The 14698-nt window shown below is 39.4% G+C and overlaps 1 protein-coding gene across 2 annotated transcripts in view; it reads right to left on the bottom strand.

Annotated features, from left to right (window-relative positions):
- The window catches only part of setbp1 (SET binding protein 1), an 80656-nt gene that overhangs the window by 46240 nt on the left and 19718 nt on the right, over positions 1-14698 (bottom strand). For both annotated transcript variants that reach the window (XM_055200900.2, XM_055200899.2), the window contains one exon: positions 10529-11140. In XM_055200900.2, coding sequence (XP_055056875.2) covers positions 10529-10999 — 471 coding nt within the window. In that variant the 5' untranslated portion in view covers positions 11000-11140. The remainder of the gene's footprint in view (positions 1-10528; positions 11141-14698) is intronic.

Here is a 14698-nt window from a genome sequence, read left to right as displayed (position 1 = left end):
CGATATATCGGAGGAGATTGTCATGCGCATCTCATCAGTAAAGCCAGTTCCGTGATTAGTAGTAAATCGCCATCACTTGTTTTCACCGTAAATGCCACTCTATCTGAAAAAAGCTTGAGTTGCCCAGTTGTGACAGGTGGATTTCAAAACATGATGTTATTAATGGTAATGAACGCTTTTGCAAAGTTACTTCAGTTTTACTTGTTTGTAAACTCATGATGTATGAACCTTATGTAAACAAAATATGTTTATTCAGTTCCAATGTATTCTGACTATTGGAGTAGTTGGGAACCTTTTTGGGCAATTTATAGTTGCTTAAATTGATGCGGCACAAAATAATTATTCAAATAAGTCCACAGAGAAACTGTTTTGGTTACCTTCCGCAGTTTTCTTTTATTTACGCTACTTCCATTTTATTTTACCCCTTGAACCAATTGCTTATGACAAATGTACACTCAGAGGTCCAGGTTTCCCAGGTGCACATGCCATTTGAATGGGATTTAAAAACACCGATTTAACAATCATAGAAGAAATAATATTCAATAGTCAATATCTCAAACATTAACAATACATACAGACTACAACGACCGTCAAGCATGTAAATATTTTGTAGAAGTTGTAGTGGTAACATAGCGAGAATGAGACGTGGTCTAGGAATCACATACTCATTTTCTCGTATTTGAGGAGTGGTTTACGAATGCCCAGAGCGGTTTATTGGGTGCTACGAATGTCTATCAAATGCGTCTGTACTCATAGCCAATCGTTTGAATTATATCAGATGACGTATGTAGAGCGACATTCAAACGTAAACAACTTTTATCGGAACGTATGCACACAGCTGAAAGCTATGCAACTAAACCGGTAGCTGTATATTGATATTGAAAAGCAACACAATTTAGTGGCACTGTGACAACCACAGTACAGGCATAATGACAATATGATACTGCTTACCATTTATAAGTTAATTGTACTTCCTCGACGACAATGCCTGGCAGGTTGGTCTATAAAACTCTGAGGCTATCATGTCAAACATCCTTCTTGGATATGAATTTGTTTAAAGCGTAACTAAACCCCTGGTCAGAGCCTGACTCCACCCACTGGCAATATTTGTAAAATGCAAGAAAAGTGGGCAGATCCCAACGGAGATAGAGGGGACGAACTAAGCTCGTACCAAGTGTGTGGTGAGATCGTAACAAGGGCGTGGTGAGCTTGAACCTGCTTACGTCACGAGTCATTTTTTGGACCCAACATCCAACAGGAAAATTCAACTGCAGTAGCCTCCGTTCAACCTGAAGAGGGCAGCACTCAGACGTTTTTACACCATATATTGCAGTATTGAAACACTTTATATCCAAATGTCAAAAAACTTACTAAAATCAATGAACAGCACTAATAAAGCATCATTTTTACAGATCATTAACTTAAAAAAGTTGGTTTATGGTTTAGTTACTCTTTAACGCCAAAAGTTGCTCTTTTTTAAATAAACTTGCGTTCAAAACTACTTAGAATACTATCTAAGGCTGCATTGAAAAGAACCTTCGCGTCTGCTGCCATGTTGGATAAACAAAACTGCTACGGTGTGTCGCATAGACGTCGTCATCGTCTTGCTGCCCCTCCCCGTTTTGTGATTGGTTCCCTATTTCAGGGGCAAAACTGGTCCATAGTTTCCATGCTAGACTTGCAGCATGAATAAATTTGTGTGCAAGGCAGCATGGGGAAACCCAGGCTAGTGGTTACATACATAGAAGTTGACATTTTAACGGTTTCAAAATTAGGTTTGAGGTATGACTAATTTATATTAAAAGATAAAACAGGACAGCTTGTTTAGGCAATGAAAAACAACAGCCTTGATTTAACTCAAAAGTCGAAAACTGCTATTCTAAAAACTCATTTGAAATACCTTAAAGAACTTATAGCTCCGGGTTTAGGACTACAGAGCTGAACATCTCTATACCAGTAACGCGTGCCTACGATAAAATATTCTAAAACGTTAAATAATAAATTGCGTTAAGAGAAACATGCTGCACCAGGCCAAAAACTGAATCAGATTAGCGTCTCTGAAATGAAAAACAGTAGCCAAATAAAGGAAGTGTAACCACATTCAGGGACTTTTTTTCTTGCTCTGACAATCTCCTACACACACAGAGGTCACTTTTATTTGACTGCTGAACTGCCCACAATTTCCTCCCCGGTCACCAGCAACACTCCCCCAATGACAAATAGCTTGTTATAAATACCTCACATCAAGAGGCCAAGGGAGTCTCCTATCGACTTGATGTTGAATTAATTTTCTGGTGAATACACTGGACCGGCTCCCAATGATTACAGTCCTATATGAAAGGATGACTCCACGGGCGCTGGGTAATGAAGCTTTAGGAGCACAGGTTGTGTGACACTCAGATAAGAGATTGGCCAATGCCATTAGTACATAAAAACCCACGCCCAATAGGAGGGCTGGGTTTGGACCCACTTAAAAAGGGCTTCTTATCGCACCTCACAGGTCCTTAAATGGATTTAAACCCATAAATGGTTTTCTGACGATGTCTTCATAGATAAACTAGGTTAATATAGAAAGAGAAAGTAATTCTGGCAGAAACAAACAAACAGAAAACATGATACACCTGTTAGTTTAGGCCAGTATAGTATAGTCTACTTTTCTTCTGATTTGCTTATTGTTAACTATATCAATGGCAACTATGGTTTAGAGACACAGGCCAAAATATATGATACATGTGTCAGCAGGAGCGAAGCATGGCAGTAGATCACCAAAGTCAGCTATGTGTTTAGGATTGAAGGCCAGACTTTTGGCGGGTGGATGAATGCTAGCTTGTGTACACAGAGACACAGAGTTGATGGGCTGTGACCCTGAGTGATGAGCCCATGTGTATTTGTGTGGATGTTGAGGTGCTAAAGTAAAGCATATTGAAAAGAGTAAGGAGTCTCACTGGAGGTTTAACCCTCACTTTAATATTGGCCCAACGCACGAATGCAAACACTCATGCAAACACACACATGCAAACACAAACACTTCAGCTTGATCCAGCTTTGACTAGACATGAAAACACCACAATAATCTACATAAAGACAAACACATTGCACATCCTTCAGTTCTTTCTATGAAGATATCACCTGGTGGTGTATGTGTGAGGGGGGAAGTAATGGTTAAATATTGATATCCTAACGTCATACGTCAATCATCAATATTTGCTGTGAAAAAGACAGATTGTGGCATTATGTAAACACATATTGTATATATAGTAGTATAGTATTATTTCACCAAAATGCCACATAAGAATATATTTCAAGTATGGCTGCAATATATTGACATTATTAGAATATTGCAAATGTTCATACTGCAATATGCATATCACAATAGTTTGCAACAACTATGTATGTCGAGTGAATGTCAATGCAGATTTTTCCCGGAAAGAAATTCACTATCCAATAACATATCGTATTGCATTTTCCTCAAATTTTGTGTAGCCATCCAAGGATCTCCACCAGGGGTGCGTTTCCCGAACAAAAGCATAGTAACTTTGTCTCACATTTGTCGTTTGAACCATGTTGGTTTAACAACATAGTTGATGATGTGACGTGGAAGGTGAAGTACTAATTAATCTGTGCAAATCGATTTAATGTCAGATTATTGTTGCTAATAACATTGTTGCTATTGTTGCTAATAACATATATTGCATCAAAAGACTGATTTTGTTATCGTGATTTAGGTATCTTATTTTCAAGATATTCAATTCATGCGCAAGTTCCCTCCTGCATCACTCCTCCCGGCGATTCCCCAGGGTCTTAAAGGCGGAGTCCACGATGTTTGAAAAACGCGTTGGAAAAGGAGACGGGCCGACTACCAAAACACACTTATAGCCAATCAAATCAACTCAAATGCCGGGTTGCGTATGTGTGGGGCGGGTCTATCAACAGAAGGTCCAGATTCTATTGGGGTAGGGGCGTGTTTGTTTGGGTGATTTCAAATATCAACATTGGCTTTCAAACATCGTGGACTCCGCCTTTAAAGCTCGTAGGACTGCGCACATGCACAGTTTTCAAATGAAGCGCTTTAATTCTGTTTACAAACTTAAAGAATTTACAAACTTAAATTTTTTTTATCCATTTCGAATAATGGATATAGAATGTACTACATGTTTTTTAATTATTTTGTTTAAAAGCATGATCAACGTAAGTCTACATATTATAATAACAAGGAACCATGAGTCAGTAACGACATAACTTACGACAGTAGTTGGCTAACGATGCTTTTGGGAAACGAACCCCTGTTTAGCTTGGTGGACCACATGGTTTTTATAGTACAAGTCTTTTTCAAGTAAAGATCGCAATATTATCATATTAACAAAAGGGGAAAAAGCAATATAAAATCGTTTCATCCATTCTACGCTAAATCAAACCGGTAATATCGCCGAACAGAAGCACACTACCCTCGAAATAATGAGAACATTGCGAGCGACAAAAGTGTAATAATCTCTCAAGATGTTTTTAAGTAAAAGATCGCAGTATCGTAATTATGACTCAAAATGACTAAACAAATTAGTACAATATTATCCAATCACGGGCCAAATGCCAATATAATATCAATTTGCTCCGTCTATGCCTAAAGTCGCTACTAAAGAGCGCCTCCTCAAATCCTGAACCGACTTTTATTAAGGAGACGGTAGCACCTAATGAAGGCCTAAACACAGATGCTAACATTGAAAAAATAATCACGCCTGATTGAGCAAAACCAGCAGAAAGTACAGCAGTGTTGTCCGATGCTGACGGCAGGTCTTCCGAAAAATATTTTGTCGCTCACAAAGGCTCAGTGGCGAAGTCAAGTCCTTCCCTTAATTACCTGCTATTGTATCACACATCTCTGGCCCATCCCCCTCCGCAGTAGGGTCCCATTTTAACCAGGCTCCCCATATGCCCTGGCTCACTTGTTGGCCTTTCCTCTTTGCCACCATCTGGCATATTAGTTCAGCCAAAATGAAAAAAGAAAGAGCCAGACACAATGAGACAGAGAGCTCGCCCATCTGCTCCCTGCCAGACTCCCCAATCATTACTACACAAAAGCTGCATTTACCCTGCTACACAATCCACCGTTTTAAAACCTCTTATCCTCACCGCCATCTTTGCCTGAAGAGGAAGTCGTCGTTCATCTGACTGCGGACCTGTTTTCTTTACTAAACTATCACGTACGAGATGTCAGGTTCAAGCCAACGAGCAGGGTGAGACTGGATAAACGATTTCACTCAGCCCCCTTGTCGAGCGGACGTTTAAGTCGGCAAACCCTCGCCCGTTCTCTCCCCCGACGAACGCGCACCGATGAGCATGCCCACTCCGGCGGAAATGGCTGACAATCAAAGTGTTGTCGTCAAACACGGACCGGTGACGGGGCAAAGATCGCAGCCGTCTGCCCCTCAGAGAGCACCCGCTCACGCATTGATCTGGTTTCTATCTGGCTTGTCATCACAATGAACTCACTACTGTGTTAAACCACAGGGGTGATACTGGATACAAATACATAGGCTTCAAGTCAAGTGGGCTTTAGAGGATGAGCATGCTGCGGCCCACGCAATATTAAGTTTCAACTAAAGTGCTTTCTTTTTTATAAACAATCCAAAACTTGTGTAACGTCCAAACCTCTATGATGTTTAAGGACTGTTTTAATGCAATTCCAAGGCTTTCACAGCACACAACATGTACAGATCATTTCTGTGACAATTTTCTTGTGCTCTTGTGTTTTGTGAAACCTTGAAAGACCATTCAGTGTGATTGCATGAAAACCAGCAATCAGACTTCAAAACATCTCCATTTGTGCCTCAAGTGTGATGTCATACAAATCCGCAATGATACATTACGGTAAAAATGTCAGTTTCGGGTGAACCGTCATTCAGACATCTGCACATTTCTACTAGCTTTTTAGGTAGGTTTGGAGCAAATTTATAAGCATTTCAGTGTGTGAAATATGTGATTTATAATAAATGTGCCAAAGAAGAAAAAAAAATGCCATTTGCAAAACCTTTTGGTTAAGTCCTAATGGAAACGGCAAACACGGCATGTCCCGACCTCTGCATATTCACTCTAATTGCACATCCAGACTCTGTGCTTTTACAATGCCGTCGATCTATTCCTGGCTGCGCGTTCACGCTATTGTGTGGGTGAGGAAAACTTGCTGCATTAAACAAATTTTCCATCGCCTCAACCCACGACATCACTTAGCCTGACTCGAAGTGCAGAACAGATCATCAGGCGAAGTTAGAGAATGTCTAATCCACACTAGTAGGAGAATTATTAAGTGGTTCTCAAACTGGGGGGCATGAGAAGGTGCCAGGGGGACATTTTTATTTAAATGCATTCATTTATCATAAATGTTGCACAAATAAAATAAGGCTACTAACCAACAGTACTAAATTGTATACTGTAATATTTTTTGTTTAATTTAAAGTCTGAAGGGATGCATCCCTACACAAGGGGGGTGCACACCGAAAAGTTAATTCATCAGAGCAATCGGTTCATCTAAACCACGATGGCACCGGCATTCTGATTACATTAACAGGGGGAAGAAAGGTTGTTGCCACGAATGGAGGACGCATCGAGCAGCTGTCGTAGTCCGAGCGGGCTGATGTAAGCCTCTATTTTCAGCAAATCCTGTCTGGTTTCAATTACGCACTAACCCCTGACCCCACGCCGCTTGTAACCGAGAGATGACAAGAGGTGCTGGGCTTGACGCCTGAGCTCCAAACGGACAGGACAGAATGGGATTTGGTGCCTTTAAATGGGGAGTTTGTGGTACTATCCCTTCTCAAAGTGAATGACATTCCATCTGTGGAGTGTGTGAGCGTATGGGGGAAGGGAGTTGCTTTTCTTTGGCCCTTTGGAGATGTTTTCTATAGACACGGCTACACTTTAGACAGCGGCGTGAGGCACCTCTTCTGTTCTTCTCTTTGCCCCTTTTGACACCGCGTCTGTGGTCAATGCGGAGAATGCCAGCAAGAGACAGCTGCGCTTCAGCTTCCCGCCTTCGTTTACCGCCACCCTCTTTTATGTTACCCTGATTTCCCCATCACCCTTTCTTTTGCTAACTGCTGCTTCAGAGGCACTCATCTCTGTGGCTCTGAGCTTCAATTCCCAGCCCAAAAACAAGAGAAACTGTAGACGCTCGGCTGTGGCCGCACAGCACCAGTGTCCTTCCTCTCCGGGCTAAGAGAAATCCCAGGGGAAATCAGATAACATCCAGCCGCATACAAAATTCAAGGCTGATAATCAAACCGTCAATTGTTGGGATCAAGTCAAATGCGTTTGGCAGACGCGAACGGGCTTTTAAGCGTGCATCTCACGAAACTGCGGGAGTCAGTCTTCCATTGCATTACAAATAATTTATACCCTGAGAGATTACCGTAAAGATTAAAAGACATTTCAATGCCAGATATGTCTAGAGAAAAAAACATGGCGATCAATCGGAGCCTGCGGTGCATTTGTTGAAAGATGCTGATGCTGGTCGTTCCCCTCTGATGCAGTGAGCTCATATTTTCTCCCTAATTATGGTCAAATTACAGACTCTTACTGTGGTACCATCGGCCTCTCCTTCCATTCTTTCCCACAGGCCTTTTTTTGACTGAAAGAGGACGGTGATGTATCAGGTTTTAAAAGCTTTAAAAGAAACGGCTGTGTTAACAAAATATAATTTCATATGACATTATTTTACTCCAAACGTATATGTCACTATGTCTAATAAAAAATGAGTTCAAATGTAAAACCCTCTAACTGCATCAGACATGTTTTCTTGTAAATAAGCTTTTTTACATTTTTTAAGAGTATTCGGTTAATATCATCATCTCATTTTTGAAAGAGGCGCCGCTTAGCAGCTTTCGCATTTGAGCTCCTCGAATGTAAACATATGCTGTAATTTGTTACACCACACTGGAAACAGTGTATCAGGATAAAATGTTTGAAAAAGACTTGACACTCAGTAAGACACTCGGAGCACATGTAAGTCAATAAACTCACTGAGTCTAAATGTCACAAAAGGTTAATGACTAGCTGTTACGTTGCTCAACAGAGCACACTGGACACACTTCATCTGACAGGCAGCCAAAGAGCCGACGGCCCAGAAAATGCAAGTGTGTCATCAAGGCCCGGCATAAATTTGGTGTTTTTTAAGAAAATAAGATACAGACATCGAAGCTAGGACAGAATATCAATAAGAAAGGCCACGTCAGAAATTATGTGGTGAAAATGTGACAATGTCAACTAAAACCGTATAATTTCTTTGAAACTGATTTTTTTGTCTTGTTTTCCAGTTAAAGTACTCTTAACTCTTTCCCCGCCATTGACGAGATATCTCGTCAATTAAGAGAAAACGCAACTTATACAACCCGGAAGTATTGCCCTCTGACAAGCTGCTGCATGTCCGTGTCTGTTTTAAAGATTGCTCTGAATGGGAACTCTATGAAAAGTCCGTCACAAAAATGGAATTATCTCAGCTTTTTGCTCAAAATGTGGTGTTTTTGCAGAAACCTACCCATATTCAAAAGCTGATTACAAAAGAACTATTCAAGGTAGGATGAAACGTTTTTTTTTTTGTTTGAAAGCAGAGGGTCTGTTTATTCGTTTGGTATATTGTATGTTTATATATCTGAAGAAGAACATTTTCTGGAAGGCATTAAACTTGGTAAAAATCATGATTTTTTTGGTAAAAATCATGAAAAACGCTGGCGCTGGCTGGCAACTTTTTAAAAAAATGCTGGCGGTGAAAGAGTTAAATGTACTTAAAGGATTAGTCAATTTTCTTAAAAAAATCCACATAATTTACTCACCACCATGTCGTTCAAAATGTTGATGTCTCTCTTTGTTCAGTCGAGAAGAAATTATGTTTTTTGAGGAAAACATTTCAGGATTTTTCTCATTTTTATGGACTTTAATGGACTCCAACACGTAACAGATTTAATGCAGTTTAAACTTGCATTTTCAATGGAGTATTAAAGGACTCTAAACGATCCCAAACGAGGCATAAGGGTCTTATCTAGCGAAACGATTGTCATTATTGACAAGAAAAATAAGAAATATGCACCTTTAAACCACAACCTCTCGTCCACCTCCGGTCCCGCGACACGCCAGCGCGACCTCACGTAATTACATAATGACGGGGAAAGGTCACGTGTTAGATATATGAAACGCACATTTGCGGACCATTTTAAACAATAAACTGATACAAAGACATTATTTAGAATCATTCCACATACAACAATGTTGGAGCGGTCCTCTTTTTCCACACTTGTGAACACTGGTCCTCCGTGACCTCTTGACGTGATCCGTATGCAAGCTTAAACTGCATTAAATCTGTTACGTGTTGGGGTCCATTCAAATGAGAAAAATCCTGGAATGTTTTCCTTAAAAAACATAATTTCTTCTCGACTGAAGAAAGAAAGACATCAACATTTTGGATGACATGGTGGTGAGTAAATTATCTGGAATTTTTTTTTTAAGAAAATGGACTAATCCTTTAAGAAGCAAATGACCAACGATTCTTGTTTCCTAAACAAACTTTCTTAAATAAACCTTCCTTGATGTGTATGATTATCTTTTTTCGGACAAAGACAATCAGAGTTATATTAGAAAATGTCCTGGCTGTTCCAAGCTTTATAATGGTAGTAAATGGTGCTTCTGATTTGAAGGTCAAAAAAGTACACCCATCTTTTACAGAAGTAATTCACATGGCTGCAGTGGGTCAATAAAAGCCTTCTGAGAACAATCAATGCGATTTTGAAATAAAAAATTCAAAATGCAAAACTTAACTAAAATAACTAATAACTTTTGGTAACAATCGACGAGCGTTCACGAGAGAGAGAATGTGTTTCCAGTGTATGATGATGTAGCACATAGCATCTTGTCTCCTCTCCATTATGTCTTGCATGCTACACCCTACACATCATACGCTGAAAACACACTCTAGTGAACGTGCCTTGGTCGTTACCAGAAGTCAGAAGCACCATTTACTACCATTATAAAGCTTGGAACAGCCAGTACATTTTCTAATATAACCCTGATTGTGGTGGTCTAAAAAAAGATAACCATATACATTGAGGATGGCTTGAGGGTGAGTAAATTATGGGGCCATTTTCATTTTTGACTGAACAATCCCTTTAATAACCTTTCCGCTTAGAAAACAAGGTTGCAAGGTTTATAGTAGAAGCATTAAAAGTGAAACATACGTGAAATCGTTCTTTCATAACCCGCTGCATGCTTTATGCGCAAAAAAGTTTTTTAACGTTTTAAAAACATAATCTGTCTATGTTGTAAGGTGTTTGAAACCCTTATGTTTTTAAAAACGCAAGAAAAGGAGTACATGGCATGCATGCACAACATGTTGAGCGGACTTTAATCCCTCACACCCTCGCTTTCACTATTAGAAAACTGAAAAAAGCCTGTCTGAGGTCTATAACAGCGCTCCTATATGACATCAACACAACAAAGACATAACAGGAAAAAAGCAGCATATCAAAAAATTGATGGTGACACTAACCCTCTTTCTGGGCGGCCCTTTATCTTCCTCTTTTCCTCCCCTGCTGCTCCTGCCATGTTTGGTGGTCTTCTGCTCCCCAGGTTGCTTAATAGTGATACGGATCTCAGGAGGACAAATATAGTTCTCCAAGTTCTTGGGAGGCTTCTTGGCCCGCTTGGTAGTTTGAATCTTCAATTTTAGACTGCCTTCTGAAAAACTGGCCTCCTTGATGGAGAACTCCTGCTCATCCAGCCCGTCTCCGTGTGGCCATCTCTCGCTGTCTGCATTGGAGGTGGCATCCATGTCCTTCCCCAGACCGAGGTCCTCATCCTCGTCATGGTCCTGTTGCTCCCCAGGTATAGAGAGGCTTTTTATGGGACTGGCCAGAAGACCGACCTCACTGAGGTCTGCTCTATTGATGGTGGTTACGGTGGAGAAGAACTCCTCATTGCCTTTGGGCCGGGATGTACGGTTAAGCTCTCTTTGCTCCATTAATGATCTTGGAGAATCGGGCGGCAGGGGAACACGGGTCTGGGTGATTAAGTTTAATCAGAGATGGATGTGATGGCTTTTGGCTCTATTGCTTCCAGAACCTTATAAATCTGGCAAAGGCGGTGTATTTCCCAGGTGAAACTGGAAAGGGAGTAAAAAAAAAATATATATATAAGCTGATTTGAAATTCAATACACACCCCAAAACATATCCCAGGACAAATGCATTCATAAATCAAATGAATACATATTTAATTTAAAAGAATTTAATACCTCAACAACATCACAGCAAATTATAAACCTAGGCAGGATAAAAAACCTGCAATTTGTTATCTTGATTTCTTTCCAAATTGTAGTCAATATATAAACTGTATATATGTCAAATCAATATTTTTGCTTTTCCCTCAATTAAAAAAGAATGGTTTAAATACAACATTAAAGAAAGACATGTAAATGGTGTTTGAGGTCATGAAAGAGATTGTTTGATTTAACTTAGTAGGTTACCTGGTTGCCTTAAAATTTTGAGTTAATTTAACTCAAAATTATTAGTTGACACAATTTATAATTACTTATAAAACTATTATCAAAAAACTTTTTTGATGTTTCTTACTTTTAACAACCTTGTAAAAGCTTGCTGTTCCCATTTTGATAATGGCGAGTTATGTTTTGCGTACTTATATGATGTAAAGGACAAATTAAATTGTCTATTATTGCTGTATTTAGCACATAAATAAAACATTTTGCAATACTCAATATTCACAATATACTGTAATAACCATTATATTATACCGTGTTTGAGTGTATTTCCTATATTCAGGTTATTTGTTGCTGGAAATTTAGCTAAGATTCTTGTTTTGTACTTCTATAGCACATCAAACCCATCGCAGTGATGATGGACTTCTCTGTACCATGTTTTTGCACTGTAGGCAACCTGAAACTGAACAAGACAAATGCGCCTATGTTAAACCACCAATTAATCAGGATGTAAATGCACAGCCTTCAACCTGCAACAGCTTCACCACTGGATCCCGGCAAATAACCCTGACACCATAATTACACTGCTGACCAGCTCATTTACTTTGGTGGTCAGCTGAGTAACCCCAGTCACAGTGTGAAAGTCAATAAATGAGCCCGCCGGCCCAGTGATAAACACTTTCAAGACATCAAATAGACCACAACCTGAGTGGCCGCAGACCTGGAAAACCCCAATTAGGGTTAATATGACACCTCTCTAACAGTTAGATGTATAACATCAAACAGGGCTTTTAAATGAAACTAGTATGATGACAAAAATGCTACCAGGTTTAGTCCGATCCAAACTATGACTAACAATTAACTGACACAATCTGTCCATTACACAACCACTTAAAAATAATTTTAATTGCTAACACTGGTGACATATCCAAGGCCCATATGAAGGCCCCATTGAAGTGAACGGATGAGATAGACATATTACCATACACACCTGGTGTTTTAATTTGTTTCTTTTGTCTAATTACGACAGCTACTGTACTGATTACTTCTAGGGGACAGTCTATGGGTGACTCCCTCTGCTGTCGTTAAAACACAAGAAATTACAAATTTAAGAACTGTATATCTGATCTTCGTTTACATTTTTATATTTCAAAATATATGTAGCCTATGCATTATATGTAAGACCTATATGCATCAATGTGCACGTGCACATGCGTGCATACACTTCCCCCCCACACACACAATCTATTACCACCGCAACACTGCGGTGAATTTGTGCGTTACTATCGCGGTGGTAAAAAACTGCCACCGTCACAGCCCTAGCAGCCATGTACCCTGTTGCCATGGAAACATTATGAAGCGACGTAATTATGTGACGTGAACATCACTGAAAAGCTACAAAAGCTGGAAACAAATTGATGAAATAAGCTCACACAACTTTCACACACAAACAAAAATAAAAAAGGTGGAGAGCAGTCGCTTTCATTTTAGTAATGATTAAAATAAAAATTGCGCTGAACGCAGTGGGTTCACACTAGCAGCATTTTTGTCAAATCAAAATAACATTTTATGTTACTTTCAACTTGACAAGTTATGTCAACTTTTTACAAGCCTAAACCTAAAATAGTAGGTTGACTGACTGCATTTTTTACAGTGTAGGTGAGTAGGTGGTCTTTTGTGGCGTGCTCAAACCCATTTGACCACATGAGCTTCTACAACACAAAAGCAATCCGGTCGAATGTGTTTTCGACTACCTCTGAATCTGGGCGAATGTGAACAAGCTCAAAAGTTTCACACCTCGTTTACATTTATATTTAGCGTCTTAATACGTAATACCAGGTTAAACTGGCCCAAACTGATGTCATATCCGGATGAAATAAAGTCGGCAACAGCTTGGACAGGCATCTATGATGATCTTTACCACAAAACCATAAAATAACTCCTATTCTTTGAGACGTGATCGAAGCTAACGCATCATTCCCCGAACATGTTGTGATGTCAGTATTGATGTAGTTCGAAGAGATGAGCTTAGTCCCTCATCTGCTGTTGGCCTGTTGTCAGACAACGCTCAGTGTCATTTACCCTTTCAACTGCCAGACAGGTGACAGATGAGAGGCTACTGAAAACAACTGCAGCTATCATAAGGCAGACTAGATCCAAGCTAGACTAAACAGCTCTATCTATCCATCATGGTATGACAGTCAAAATGGCATGATTCTCATTCCAATCCGTGCTGACTCAAACACAGTCATTCATAAATCTTCCATGACACTGACTAGGCTTAAACTTTGGTTTGTTTATATCCCGAGTAGCTTCTGGATGCATCTTGGGTGTTTTTTGGTGAACCATGTAAACACTTACATTTACATTATGCATTTGGCGGATGCTTTTATGCAAAGCGACTTACAGTGCTTTACAAGGTATACACTTTTTTGTACGAGTGATCCTTAGGGATCGAAACCAGGATATTTTGGGAAGTAAAAACTACTACCCCAACCTAATTCACACCTTAAATTTACATGCAACTAAATATTATTAAATAATATAATATTATAGTAGTGTCTACAGAAACAAACTGAACTAGCTACTAGTCCCTTGCTGCTATTATAAGCATCACAATCCTTATTGGACATACTTTGGATTAAGAATTTAACGTATTTGTTTACTACTTCGGCATGTAAAACCATTTGTACTATTTTATTAGGGCTGCACGATATTAAGGGAAATATGTGATTCCACTGTCCCTAAATATAGTCTATAACAAAAAAGCAGTAAATATCACCATAGATGCTCTATTTTGGGTGAACTAGCTGTTTAATATCCAAATATTATTTTTAGCCTACTTCAAAATATATAAAAAGAATGAACACTATAATAAGGTATAAAGTGCTAAAAACAAAACAAATGCCTGCTTGTTTTTTCCTTTGCAGTACTAGTAGGCTAAGTTGTCCACTCAGCGTTGACTGTTTTGGTCGTAACTTTAGTTTCTGCACTTGGTCTTTTATCCAGTGTTTAGATGAGGTTTTTAACCCCTCTTTAGTTTTGATCACTACATAAAAAATGTTAGTTATGTCATGATGCCTTCGTGAGGTCTTTTGATATGGTGTAACAGCTGTAAACAACTCTGAAATTGGTCTTTGCTGATGGTTGTTTCTAGACTAAGTGTCACTGGCAGCCCCTTTGTTCGACTTTTCTAGCAATGCACTCTTCAAAAATCCACCTGCAG

The sequence above is a fragment of the Misgurnus anguillicaudatus genome, chromosome 22, assembly GCF_027580225.2.
Source record: "Misgurnus anguillicaudatus chromosome 22, ASM2758022v2, whole genome shotgun sequence".
In the NCBI taxonomy this organism is placed as follows: Eukaryota; Metazoa; Chordata; class Actinopteri; order Cypriniformes; family Cobitidae; genus Misgurnus; species Misgurnus anguillicaudatus.
This window is presented reverse-complemented; position numbering and strand designations above follow the sequence as displayed.